Source organism: Nicotiana sylvestris, chromosome 4 (assembly GCF_000393655.2).
Source record: "Nicotiana sylvestris chromosome 4, ASM39365v2, whole genome shotgun sequence".
In the NCBI taxonomy this organism is placed as follows: Eukaryota; Viridiplantae; Streptophyta; class Magnoliopsida; order Solanales; family Solanaceae; genus Nicotiana; species Nicotiana sylvestris.
The window spans coordinates 4213470-4227390 of record NC_091060.1 but is presented as its reverse complement, the minus strand read 5'-3'; the positions used below and the strand labels follow the sequence as shown (position 1 = coordinate 4227390).

The 13921-nt window shown below is 35.0% G+C and overlaps 1 protein-coding gene and 1 pseudogene across 4 annotated transcripts; both read right to left on the bottom strand.

Moving 5' to 3' along the window:
- Positions 1–184: 184 nt before the first annotated feature.
- LOC104247929 (uncharacterized) lies at positions 185–13801 on the bottom strand. 4 transcript variants are annotated; one of them, XM_009804082.2, is made up of 14 exons: positions 13480–13800; positions 8301–8447; positions 7596–7681; positions 7368–7471; positions 6981–7107; positions 6808–6902; positions 6530–6653; positions 5154–5234; positions 4826–4924; positions 4564–4746; positions 2942–3082; positions 2757–2813; positions 1785–1919; positions 185–599 (listed from the first exon to the last, which is right to left on the bottom strand). In XM_009804082.2, exons 2-14 carry the CDS (start codon positions 8353–8355, stop codon positions 396–398), a joined length of 1491 nt encoding a protein of 496 aa, XP_009802384.1. In that variant the 5' UTR covers positions 8356–8447; positions 13480–13800; the 3' UTR covers positions 185–395. The 4 variants fall into 4 exon arrangements, with proteins under 4 accessions (XP_009802384.1, XP_009802385.1, XP_070027829.1 ...); XM_009804083.2 differs by lacking the exon at positions 8301–8447 and having other exon boundaries at positions 7600–7681; positions 13480–13801; XM_070171728.1 differs by lacking the exon at positions 13480–13800 and having other exon boundaries at positions 7600–7681; positions 8301–8419.
- Positions 13097–13206, bottom strand: LOC138890900 (U6 spliceosomal RNA; annotated as a pseudogene).
- Positions 13802–13921: the final 120 nt, after the last annotated feature.

Sequence of the window (13921 nt, the reverse complement as noted above, 5' to 3'; positions counted from 1 at the left end):
CAACAGTCTTGAGTTGCATCTCTTGTTTATCTCAGACCTAAAGAATCCATCTTCCTGTTGAAGAATTTTCTCTACTAATGACCATATAATTAAGCTGACTTCACAATCAAACTGAAGGCAAACGTTTGAAAGAAAAGGGAAACATGAGGTGGTTTACTTGCATTGTAGTTTCCTTGAACCAATGGGCAACAAATTGAACTTTATAAAAATGAGTTATAATTACTTACATAAATCTAAGCTATTGCGCATAAATTTGTAAATGGAATTGCTAGTCATACATACACGCAACAGCCACTAAAGAAAGAGTTACCAACTTCCCCATTTATAGAACAGAGCTTGTGAATAGAATTGTAAAATGAACTTTACCGACTATCCTTGTCAATGGCAGAAGATGGTTAGGAGGAGCTGTATCTCCTATGGTTAACTCTCTTCATAAAACAAAGCCGTAATCGCTGGCTAAGGGCCTCCAGCTTTTCAAACTTCTCACGCTTAGATTTTTTTGTAACTTGTGGAGCTTTCTTTTTTTCATCGTCCTTTGATGAGTCCAGTGCAGTATGCTGCTTATTACAAAGAGGGGTCGCAGGCACATCGGCCGTAATCTGCAACTCAAGCAGAAACTTGCACTGTTTATCAAGAAGCATATACCAGTAAAGCATAAAATCTATTGGTTGAGACAGATTCAAGTCAATGGCTCTTGAACTTTATATCATCAAACAAGTTGGTGTTTTTTTTTTCATTCAGTTGATATCATAATCAATCCCGAAGTGTCTTGGCTTCTTTCCTTTTTAGAGGGTTAATGTGACCGTCTTTCAGAGTGATATCGAACATGAATAAATAATATTTAGGGACTAGAAATTAAAAGAAATCTTACATGGTCAAATATCAAAATGTCAAAGGTTAGGACTTACACAGTTTACGGTCAAATAGCGTATGGTCCATAAGATTAGGATAGAGGGAAATAATAACCTTGAAGAGTATCTGAGGATGAACACATACATGTAGATGGGCAAAATTTAGGACAAGAAAATCACAGTTTTATAAGACTGTCTTCATATATCTGAGAAACGAGACTTCGTTTTGGTCAATCCACTCTAACCTTGTTGTAATATATAGCTTAAATGCACGTGTACATGAGCTTTTGATTGGTAGAATCTTCTTAGTCACCAGCAGGTTTCCAGAAATTACTTCGATGACAATAAATGGTGGAAACATAAATGTGAAATCAGGTGAGCACTTATTAAAAAGAAAAAAGGAAACCCAGGTGTGAAAAGTAATCTGCATTATTTGTGCGGGATTATCCTCCCTCTCGTTCTTGCATTAGCACTTCTAAAATCTTATTGTATTTAGGTGAGTTATTCTTGCTGACTAAATTTGGGTCCCATGTCCAGACTGTGAGCATGGGGAGCGCCTATGCATTTGTGAAAAAGGGAGAAGCACATGATGAAATTAAGATACATGTACTTAGATTAGTACATGTTAGAAGAGTATCTATAAATACCTAAGTATTATAGTCATTATATGTAAGACAAATTGAAAGAAGTAAAGAAGAAAACTTCCCTCCACTTGTCTTCCAGAGAAAATGACTGATTGAAAGTGCTTTTCCTCCCCAATTTTTCCAAGAAAATAACGCCACCCTCCAAGAGGGAGGTACAAACTTACATTTTATAAGAAATTGCAGGGTTGATAAATAAAATTGCAGAGTTGACAAATAAAAAATAGCTATTTACAAGTATGGCAATGTGGATTCACATCGAATTATCAGAGTGGGAGCAGAAGATAAATACCTGACTGCCACCGATGGCATCTACAAAATCTGTAGAAATCACGGCATCACTTCCCAGAGATGAGCACCTTCCCCAACTCTCTCTGGTTGAGCTTGTGTAAGAGCAACAGTCCTCATCTTGGCCACTTTGCTTGTCCTGAGAATAAGAATATCTGGAATTTTGGCAATAGGGAAAAGCAAGCAAAACCAGCACCAAAGAAGAGTATTGTATTCTAAAACACTTAAAACTGCCATCAACCTGATATTCAAGCCTTCTAAAACGAAGGGCCCATTTTTCAAGTGTCAGACAAAATTTTTCTTTTAATATTTTTTTGATATCTATAGATGGATATCAACCATGAATTTGCTAACTAAGACCTGGTTTATTATTCTTCAAATATTCTCCACCAAACCAATGGATATGAAATCCTTTAAATCATTCACTTCATTGTTCTTTGGGGTGAGCATAATAAAATAGACTCTTCTCAAAGAGCCTGTCTGGTAGAAGTGCTCTAATCATTCTATCAAATCATCACAGAAAATATCACAACAATGATGAAATAATACCATTGTGAATCCACCAATGACGTTCTATCTCCTTCTGTTTTCCACTGCCTCCTCCACCTCTCCTTCAAAAGGTTTCTCCAATTTTATTTCGTTCTGCCAAATTGATGCTCTGAAATAAAATTCCATCTAGAGTCGGTCTTCAACTCTCCCTTTGTGTAGAGGCACTTGTAAAATTCTATTGCTCCTTTAATTTCCTCCTCCTAAGTCTAACATTATATGAGGCTAAGGATCTGTATACTGATTGCACAGAAGATTTTCCACTTATTTGGTTGAAAGAGAAAACCTTTTTTACTTCTCCAAATAGAAAAAAGAACCTCTCTGGGAACTAAGAGCTCTACTTATTCTTAAAGTATAAGGCAAGCTAATGCTTTAATCTTTTAATCGACTAGTCAACACCTTTAAGAATAAACTGTGCTAAAACACATACCTCTGTTTGTGGAGTGTCATGACCAATGAGTTCTTCTCCTTTATTAGTTAATGGATTCTGTAATCAGTACACATATCAATCAACTTTTAGTAGCAACTTAACATCACCGCCATATAGAAAACCTCATTGAGGAAGAGATAGGGGTGGAAGAAAATCGGAACTTGATAGTTAAGGAGAACTCTTACAATTAGACTGGTGACTGGGGCAATGTCAGAAAGAAGTTCGGCAGCAGACTTTGCTGTTGAAATGCTAGGCGGCACAGAGGAAGAGCTTGCTGTATCAGAAGTAACATTCCTAAGACTTGCAATTATCTCATATAAGAGATTCTAGGAACAAATCACCAAAAATATTGCATCAGATTGCATGTGTTAAAACAGCACTTAAGTAAATAAACATCGTTAACATCAGATAAAACAGACAAGAAACTACTAGCAATACACAGTAGTGTGGAGAATTTATGGCAGCCAAGTTAGTCATTGTTCCAACTACTTCTCAAAAAATGAAGTGATTGCAATGCAGAAGTTCTGGAGTTACTCGTAAGCAGCCATACATATACATATTACATACATGTACATATTTACACACACACACATATCTTACACCACTTTGGATAAGGTAACAAGATGCATATTTTTCCAATGAAGTGGCTAAGGGGTCTTTGGAGCTAGACAAGTTCTCCTCTTGGATGCTCTCATGGATTTATGAAATCACTTTTACTTACAAGGTTAAGAAGGTAACTATGCCTTTAAGCACCCAAGGGTGTGGCCTATTGGTCAATTAAGTGGGTGAGAACCATGAGGTCTCAGGTTCAAATATCAGCGGAAGCAAAAAACACTAAGTGATTTCTTCCGATCTATCCAAACCTTGGTGGCTAGAGTTACCTGGTACCTGTTGCTGGTAGGAGGTGGCGCGTACCCCGAGGAATTAGTCTAGTTGTGCGCAAACTGGCCCGAACACCATGGTTATCCCCAAAAAAAAGGGTAACTATGCCTGGTCAAATTGCGCGCGTCCTATGAACACTCTTCTCTGAACAATTATACAAGCCAACATAATCTAGAAAACTAGCTTCGAGACAAAGTGATTATTCTCTAATTAATTATACAATTCCAGATTAATCCAAAACCCCGCTCACATAAGCTAGAAAAGTCTTTAGCCAAGATATGATTCTCCGTATCACTAATTTAGGTACTCCATCTGTTCCAAAAGGTATGGTACCATTGCACCAAATCTTGGCATAAATGAGGTGGGGCTACTTTACCCACACCTGGTGTCTGAACCATTGTTCATACTCCTTCGCTCCCATGTGTCAATGTGATGGACCCCGTTGCTTATTTAACACTACATATAGGTACTAATGTAGTGCATGTCTAGGTTGTTATGTTCCTAGGAATATAGTATTTAGAGGGTTCAACATATTAAGAATATTTTCATGCTGGCCGTCAATCTACTGCAAACCATATCCTTTATCTGGTTTTGGGACTGATTACATGTTGCAAAGCTCACATAGGTGGTGTTAGGTGAACGAAGACAATAGCCAAAAACTATAAGATCTTTCAAAATATCCTCCCGCTTTGACCAACAACAAAAACAAGAATTTCATATAACAAATTTGATTTCTTCTCCTTTCAAATTTGTTAGGAATGTATTTTTTGCTTTATTGACACAAAAGGTAATATTTTTTTACATTGAACTCACCAACTAAATATAATTATAATTCTCCATAAAATATAAGCTAAACTTCAAATCTTGGATAATGAATGAGTTTTTTATTCTCATCTGGAAGTACAACGCAATTGTGAAAAATTACCTCATCCATTCCAGCACCGACCTTGATGTCGCCTAGATCGTAATATTTCTCTATTTTAGTTGAAGTTGGTGAAATCCGGGGAGGGTGTAAGACATTATAGAAGAATATGGACACAGAATCATAATAAAATTGTGGCCGGGAGGAATTGTGGTCACCATCAAACTTGATAATATTTTTATCACCCTGTACAAAGAACAATAACAGATTATGCATAATTCACCACATTGTAACTTACTCCAAAGATCTCCAAAATATTTTGTACCGCATATGACTTATAAATGAGATCAGAGTGGTGGGGTTGAATGAACTTATCATCCTTAGCATGTCCAAAGAGAGCAGGAATATAAGTTTTAGGAGCCACCTGCCAGATTCGGTAAAATTTTGAAGCATCATGATTAGTACCTATTTAATCCAAATCAGACACGTGCATAGTAGAAAAAGATTCATGCCTGTTGTAATACTCAGCTTAGTTATATGTTCTCCCAGAATTAAGTGCATTTATAAATATATTAACTACATGAACCAAACAAGCTTTTATCAACTTCAAAGGCCAAATTAATTATACTCGACACAGTCATGAGCTCAGGTACCTGTAAGCAATTAAGGCTCATGATATCAAACTTGGCCTTCTTCTGAATGACGCGTCGCATATACTGCACAGCAACCTTTACCTGCAGAGATAGAGAGAGAAAGGTCTCACTACTTTATGAGAATGACACGGGTGTTCTGAAGTACCTCAAGACTACCTTACAACTTTCTTAAGACAATTAACACTCTTCTTCTTGCCTTCTCCTTCTGTTTGATGTAACAGTAGGGAGCCTTGACAAAATATGCATTTTTTAGCTAGAAAGGCCATAAATAAGGCGGATTACATGCAACATGTTTCCTAGTTTACAGCAAATTATCCAGCAGACACGATCCATCAATCATATTCTTATCTGTGATCTTGAGCTAGTAGAGCCAAGGAGAACAGTACATTTTAAACTCATAATTCAGTCTCTTCTTTCCTCTTCCTAGTTCCTTGTGTAATTGTTTGAAGAGCACAAACAAAAACTGGGAAATAAACCACATTCCCATGCAAAATAAATGGACCAAGTGAAATATCCAAAAAAAAATAATGACATAATATCCGCATGATAGCAGTTTACTTGTCAGAAAGAATAGTTAGATACAAATCAATGTCTCCCTACACAAAATAATAAAATTACATTGAGACAGAAATTGATGTCTCCGCCACAAGATGATGAAACCAACACATTAAGGAATAGCATATAATTGAGTGCTAGTGGCGGCGTGCCATCTTCCAAAAACAAAAGCAAACTTTTGGGTGGAATATCACATTACAGAGAATACCTCTAATTTCTTTCAACTGATTTGTAAAATCCAAAGATTTGGTATGTGGAGGCGCAAATCAAAAGAATGGGGAGGGTTTGGTATGTGGAGGCGCAGCTGTTGACTAGACATTCAGGGGTAAAACACCTATTCGGCGCATCCATAAAACATTTGTAGTACTTAAAACACAGGTATAAAGCAGAAACATCGTCGGTACAGCAGCGTAAATCATACTGGCAAAACCAAAATTCTAAAAACCATATCTGACCACATGCAGATTCATCAAACACCAATCATAGTACGGTTTTTTTTTATAACCAAGAAATTCCTGAGAGCCAGTGGCGCATGGTTCGAAACTCTGTGGATATGGGCCTGCTCCTCTAGCCTTCTCTACTTAAATACAAGGCTTTTGTCTAAGGCAGAGTTTGAACATGTGACGTGTGCCTAACCAACACATCATGCGTTGTGCTCCTACCACACATCAAGCATGGTATGACTTATAACTACCTTTTCTACCATAATACCAAAGAATTTCTTTTTAACCCACCTTTCTGAGAAAGAATCATAAATATGCAAGTACTTATTTAAGATCACATAATAGATGTCCATTTATGGAAAAGAAGGAGATCCATACAGTGAATTTAGGAAGCCTGATTTTGTAGACATCTACAAGCTCCATCATTAGATCAAATAAGTTAGAGAAAGCACTATCCAAGACCATTCCAGCAATAGAAGGATCTTCCGCTCCATATAGAAGGCTGGACATTGAACAAAGTTACTAAAATCGTGATCATGGAATTAGTGAGAAACGTAAAATCAGAACCATTGCCAAACTGTCTGCTAAAATCCAACTTGTCTTTCAGAAGAACTTGGACTGCAAATTAACGAGCAGTTGAGTGCAAAGTGAAATACCTTGTAACTGCACCCATTGACCGCCCCCATAGACCTATGCGTGATACTTTCAGGTTGCTTCTCAGATGTGACACAACTACCTTGAGGTCATCTTTCTGAAAAAGAAACGAAGAATTTTCATATATCAAGAGCACCACTAAAATAATTCATGCAAGACAAGGAAAAGGAAGTACCTCATGCCAACCAAGACTAACGTAATCACCATCTGACAAGCCCGAACCAGAAAAGTCAAGGGTTAAAACAGTGATGTTTGATGAAAGAAGTATTACAGCTGCCTCATTCGCATCAGCCCTACAGCCACTGCAGGGTCCAGAAAGTTAGTAAAAGCTCAACCTTGAGAATAATATGTTAGAAAATATGATGCATTTGAGTACATATTTACTCAATACTTAACATACTAAAATATATGTGACTGTATAAAAAAGGTCCACAGCCTAACAAGACTAATGGAACACTTAATTATTGAATATTTAATATTTTGACTTTCATAAACTGCTCATAGTCTAAGCAGATTAGCATTCATTTCAATGAACTAAAAGTCATAGATGCAAACAGTAAACCTGTTTCCATGGCAGTATATAACACAAGGAAGAGGAGCACCATCAGGAAATGATGATGGAGTATAATGACTGCATTGCAAGGTATGCCCTCTTTCATTCTTAAGCTGCAAAAAAGAAGAAGAAGAAGAAGATAGATGAAACAAGGATAATCAAATTAATTAGAAGACCATGACAACACAAACAAGCAAGTGTGACCACTTTAGGCAAGAGGTGACCATAAGTCCATACTTGCCTCAAAGTCTTCTCTTTTGTACTTTCTTCCCCCAACACTAAACTCTTTCTCCCATAAAAACTGTTCTGGATTGTAATCTGCCCTGTTATACAATGGAGAGCAGTTGACAAACCTCTCAAGAACTATCAAACAACTAAAAAGACTAAGGATGATAGATTGACACTTAATAGCATTAGGTTAGAGGTTATTGCATTGAAGATCAAATAAAAAATGGAGCAGTGATTGCGCCATAACTCAAGCTGGAGACTTAGTTAGAAGAGTTGACTGAATAATTTGAAAACTCATGGACCTAGAAAAGCAACGGCAAACATACTGCAGGCGTATCTTAAAATTTAATGCATAGTAGTGTATACAACAACAACTACTTCTGCTAGCCTCGGTTCCAAACAAGTTGAGGTCCGCTTATGAATTCTCACTAACCATATTACTGAATTACTCCGTTTAAACTCATGTCATGTCAATATTATGAAAATACATAGAGAATGTATTAGTTCACTAAATTCTTCTTTAACTCCGCTAGTGTGCAAAGAAAATTATGTAGAGGGTAAAGAATTACAAGTAGTTCTTGTAAGATGAACAAGACTCTGTTTAGTTGAACTGTAAATAGGGTGGCCAACATTTCCTTAATGCTGATGAATACACTGTTACCATTTTCAAAAAAACTCCGCTAGTGTGAGCTTGCTCACATTGCTGGTCCCAACCTGGATAAAGGAGGTGAGTTGTGGCAGGCGGGCATGTGTAAATTCCCAATTGCATGATGTGCCTTTTTTATTACATCAAATGACACCTCCACTTAAGTGTATGCAGTTTCTCAGCGTGCCTTCTTTCTCTCATTCATTTTGCACAACCTTTTCCAGCAACGAAAATTTCAATTGGTTCAACCGGAAAAGATGAAGAATTGGGCTATCTATTAATATAGAAAAGGTGAGGCAAATTCATAATATTGTGCCAAGTGTCAAACCGAAAAATCGACACATGTCAAGATTTAAGACAAAACTCCAATAAGTTTGGAGATTCAAAAAAAATTATAATTTATAAAATAAAATAGTTATTTTGAAGCTTTTAAAGCATTAATATGTTTCAGTTATTTCCAGTCCCACGTTTGTGCATATCCATGAGCCCCACGTTTTGGACTCCCATGTTTTTCATCCACGGTCAGATATTCAAATTTCTGGACTCCCATGTTTCTTTTATCCGGATAAAAAATACTCCACGATCCTCTTCACATATGTGGGCATCAAAACCTAACTCCATGACTTAGAAACTGTCTCCTAAACTAATAATGTCTCAAACGCCTCCGCCAAACCTTACAACTCAATTTTTCAGATCACTACGTCTGAAGAAGCAGTTTTCTTTCTCTCAACTTCCAAAATTCTAACATAACCCTAATCAAAAATGGAATCCACCAAAAATCAGTCTCTCAATTTCCAAAATTCTACTCAAAATCCACCAAAAGCTTACAAAAATGGCGATGCAAATCATTTTTGAAGAGTTTCAGAATCTGGTATTGAATCAAACTTTGATTGCATCTCCTCTATACATGAATTTCTATCAAAAGAAAATAATCATGGAAGGTATCCAATTTTTCCGTTTGCCATTTTTTATTACACAGAAAAATCAATTCTAAAATCTGGGTCTATCAAATTTTTATATGTTTGTTAACATGTTAACCACGTTTTCAAAGTAATCAAGATCAATTACTATTCTTATTCCATAGTTTGTTTAATTTGGTTTCAATTTTGATGACAAAATTTGATTTATGAGATTGTCATGAATTTTTCTGTTAGTAGCAATGAGTACTTTGTTTAAGATTGTTGTTTTTACGTTGGTATATATGTTTGAAATCTTTCTACTTAACGACCTAAATACTGGTGCGTTACAATGCGTCAAACAAATTAAAAAGGTATAGAAGAATGGTTCGCTTTTATAGACCCTTTTTGATGTTGGGTTTTCAGTTTTAGAAGTTGCGATGAATCCATTCGTTTGTAATGTCATTCAAGTGGCAGGGTTATACACAAATTTTTAAGAGAGAAGACTCGAATTTGAAAGATGTAAACAATTATTGCTTCACTATAAACCACTCTACTATTGTTGCTTTTGCTAACGCTAAAAAGTACACCCCCACTTTTTACCTTTTTCTTAATTTAGGTTTTTTCTCCTGCATATGATGTTATGACTTTTTGATTTGTTTTTGCGTTTGTTATATAGAAGAAACTATTTGATTTGAAAAATTTATCTATGTTATCCACTATTCTTGATTTCTGTTTAACTAATAGCAATAAAGTTTGCATCTTTTTATTATTTTGTGGTCCATTTTAAATTTTTTTTCCTAACTTTTTATATATGTAATTTTTTTCTCTATTGGCAATAAATTGAAGGTGTTTTTAAGTTTTCAGTTTAGATTGATTTCGGAGACATTGAATGTGGTCGGAGCAATATTCGAACATTTTCATTATTTTCATTATTTGTCTACAGTAAATGGGGAGGCCCTTGAAGCTTTCTATTTGTATAGTGTTATCAGACATATAGTGTGAATTGAAAGGGAACATGTGTGTAAACCTCTAGAAGACATTTCTGGCAGTGAGCTATGTTCAGTTTGGGATTTTGTTTGGAACTCTCATGGCAGTTTCCACATTTGTACCTTTTCTGTGTAGCTTTCTATCTGTTAGCTCTTTTATGGAATTTGTTTGGGATTTTGTTTTGCATATGTTCGGTTTTAGAGTTGTAAAAGTCGTCAATATTTTGCAAGTTAATGTTCATGGACCCTTGTTGGTAAGAGAGCTTTAATGATTACGCTACAACAAGAAAACAAGTTCGTATGTGGAAGATATCATAAGCAAGACAGAGCATGAGGAGCACAATTCTTCTCAGCTATCGGTCATTGGGTTTCCTTTTGGAATTTGGGTGAACAGTCTTTAAGAGTTTTAAGGTTTTGGAATTTCAAATCCAATAAACTTTGGAATTTGGGTGAACAGGTTTGTGCTGTTCCCACATATTTTACTTCTTTTTTATGAATCTCTTTTTACGTATATTGGTATAATCATGTAACGATCTTTTTGAGCATTCAACAGGGTATGGTTTCATTGAAAGATGAAATAGAGCAAGTAGAAGAGCAAGTATGGTTTCACTCTCTACTTCAAAAGAGACGTAACCTAGATGGTAAAAAAATATGGCACGGTTACTAATCAAGATGTGGCTTCTCTTCATGGAATTCATTCAGTGGGATACTCTACTTTAAAGGATCTCTTCTTCTTTTCTAGCATACATCCCTTAGTTCTAGCTACTTTGTTATGCCACTAGCTACCTGTAATTCACATAATTTTCTAGATCAAAAGTACAGTTTGTGCTTACTTTTGACGGTGTAAGCATCTCTTTATTTTTGTGGTTAAAATTTTAAGATGAGCATGCAGAACATACGATTCAACAATTACCAAATGATTCTAAATGCATGTCATATTTGCATCTTATTCCCTAGATTAGGAGGTTGTGTAATTCAAGAACCCCTAGGAATTCAGAATTAGTTATCTACTTCTATGCCATGTTGCTAATCTATTTTTTATCTCAACAATATGCAGAAAGTTGCGATTAGCAAGAAGCTGTATCATCTTTGATTTTTGCAGCAGCAAGACTCGACGACGTGCCAGAACTACGCCAACTAAGAAGTGTATTTACTGAGATATATGGAAATTCCCTTGAATGTTATGTCAGTAAAGAGGTACTCATTCATCTTTCCACTGTCATAATATTTGTGCTTAAACTTACAACTGCAACTTTACATTTTTCCTCTAGCTCTAAAAAACATAACAAATTTTCTTTCTTGAAGTTTGTTCAAAACTTAAACTCAGTAGTTACAAATGAGATGAAGCTCAGTTGATGCAAGACATATCATTAACGTTGAAAGAATGGTGCATGGTCTATTTCTCTACATCTCCGCTATTTTTATATATAGCAAAGAAGTGGAATAGTAAAAACTGAAATTATTATTCTTGATAATGCATATTTCAGAAGTGTGCATTGAACACTTCCAGTTAATAGCTGAAAAAATTTCACATAAAAAAACTATACTTTTGTTTAGAGTATTGTATAAAAGCTGGAGTACGTGGAGTTAAATTAAATCTGGAACCATAAGATATAAGAACCATATGTTAATGGAAAAAAGAATATGATACCTATTCATCCTTCAGATTATATATCAAAGCTTCTGCTTTAGTCTTTTTATATTAGTAGCTTTCTTTAATATATTTATCAGGTATTTAACTTATGCTTAATAATACACTTACTATAATAATTAAAGCACAATCGTTGTAACAACTTAAATCATTCTAATGAGGAACAAACAAAATGTATATGCCAGTACATATATTATTGACTTCCGCTGCTGTAGCTTCTATTAACCATTTGAATATGTCCTTTTTTGGTCTTCTGGTGCTGCAGATGACTCTTCATATCCATTGAAGCTAGAAAATATTGTAGTATAAGGTTTATGTTTAAACTGGAAGTTAAGAGATCCAACTATGAGAATCAAGATTTAGTCCTTAAAGTTATTACACTTACTGACGACAAGGATATTACTAACAAATACATTCCTTCTCCATGTGCAGAGATATTCAAAGTATGTTTTATATCAAATATTTCTCAACTTTGTTATTTGTGATTGAAGTAAATTTAACTATGATACATATTTTTTATAGGATCCGAATTTCAATAATAACCAAATCAATCATAAAGATAATAAAATCTCAGTGATTTTACAGCTCACAACTATTTTTTTTTACATCATTAATTATTTTAGTTAAATGAATTGCACGTCAATGAACACAAAGAACATTAACAATGAACTATTATTCAGTGTGACTTCTTTCTTTATAAACTGTACTCAAAACTTGATGTTTAATTTTATTTTTTTAATTTTTTATAGGTCATGAAGAGCCCCATACTTCTAAGCTAGCTTCACAACTACTGAAAAAATTATTAGAAGATTACTGTCATTTGGTCTTGAATCATACTTAGACCCCAATGTTAGCCCCAACGAAATTCATCTATTTATTTTTTGTTTAATTCTTTTGAATTCGATCGCTAAATTTAATTTGCAATATACATATGTTTCTATCATCTCTCTCCGCTCTTTTTTCCTTTGAATCAATCCGCGCATCGCGCGGGTACGTATACTAGTATAAAGAATAAAAAGGCCTCCATCTTTGATTCTTTTCTATTCTTCTGATACAATTACATATAACTTACTTTCTTTTTCCTGAATAACCGAGAAATCTCGATGGCCATGGCATATAGTTCAAAACTCAGTAGATAATGGGCTGCTCCTCTACCCTTCTCCACTTAAATAGTAGGCTTTCGTCAATCCTGTGAGGTGCACTACCTACCAAGCTTAGGCAGACGGGAAGAAATAACCTAGTATTTTTTGTCTCTGTTGTAATTTGAACATGAGACCTCATAATTCTCTTCCCACTCTATTGGCCTCTACATCACATTGTTAGGTGCTAAAAATTAGGACCATATCTCGACTTGTACGTGTCATCCTTGCTCAGGGGCCAATCCTAATCTTCACTGTATCATTCCAATTTGTTTAATTTATTCAGATACAGTTATATATGACTTAATTAATCTTCGTTTTCACTTACTTTAGTACTTTACAAGGGGTAAAAGATTCAAAGAATAAACTTATGAGCTATAATGCGAAGCAAAAAAAAACATAAAATATTCTAACATGGACTATGCCATCAAAAACCTACATTATCCAATTAAGCACACAAATAATAAAATAAAAAGTAAAATACGCAACAACTAGAGTAAAATTCAATTTAATCCTCAAACAGTGCCCTAAAAAAAAGGACAAAAAGGAAATTAGTGGATAAACGCACTCACCTCGGGGGACGAATAACAAAATTGATGAACTGCTCAATCATATTCTAAATTAACTCGCATCCAAACTATACTTAGGTCAAATTAAAGCTGAGCTCAATTTGAAACTGCATCGCGTGGGCAAAATGAGGATTTGATACAAGTAGAAATCACAGTAATGGCAGTAGAATGTAGTTGTAAAATTCAATAGTTGATTGTGAGAAGTTTAAAGGGATCTAAATGCTGGAATTTTTTTGGAAATATTAGGGGATGAGATTCTAATTGCAGATGTTTGGGGGTTGGGATATACTAGTTGGAGGAGCTCTCACTGCTACATCACTTTCTATTTACACATTAATCTTCATTAGATTTTGGTTTAATATTTTCCTTGACGAAGTTTCAATAATTTTAAATTATAGTTAAATGTTAGAAATGATTTATGGCAAAAAGTTAGAGAAATGATTAA

What these genes read in the sequence shown, in the direction of transcription:
- LOC104247929 (XM_009804082.2), bottom strand. Translation starts at nt 8,355, where the DNA reads ATGCAATTGGGAATTTACACATGCCCGCCTGCCACAACTCACCTCCTT. An exon ending in TCATTTATAAGTCATATGCG is followed by an intron (nt 4,747 to 4,825) that starts GTACAAAATATT and finishes TTCTTTGTACAG; the next exon opens with GGTGATAAAAATATTATCAA. An exon ending in TCGGTGCTGGAATGGATGAG is followed by an intron (nt 3,083 to 4,563) that starts GTAATTTTTCAC and finishes ATTTGTTCCTAG; the next exon opens with AATCTCTTATATGAGATAAT.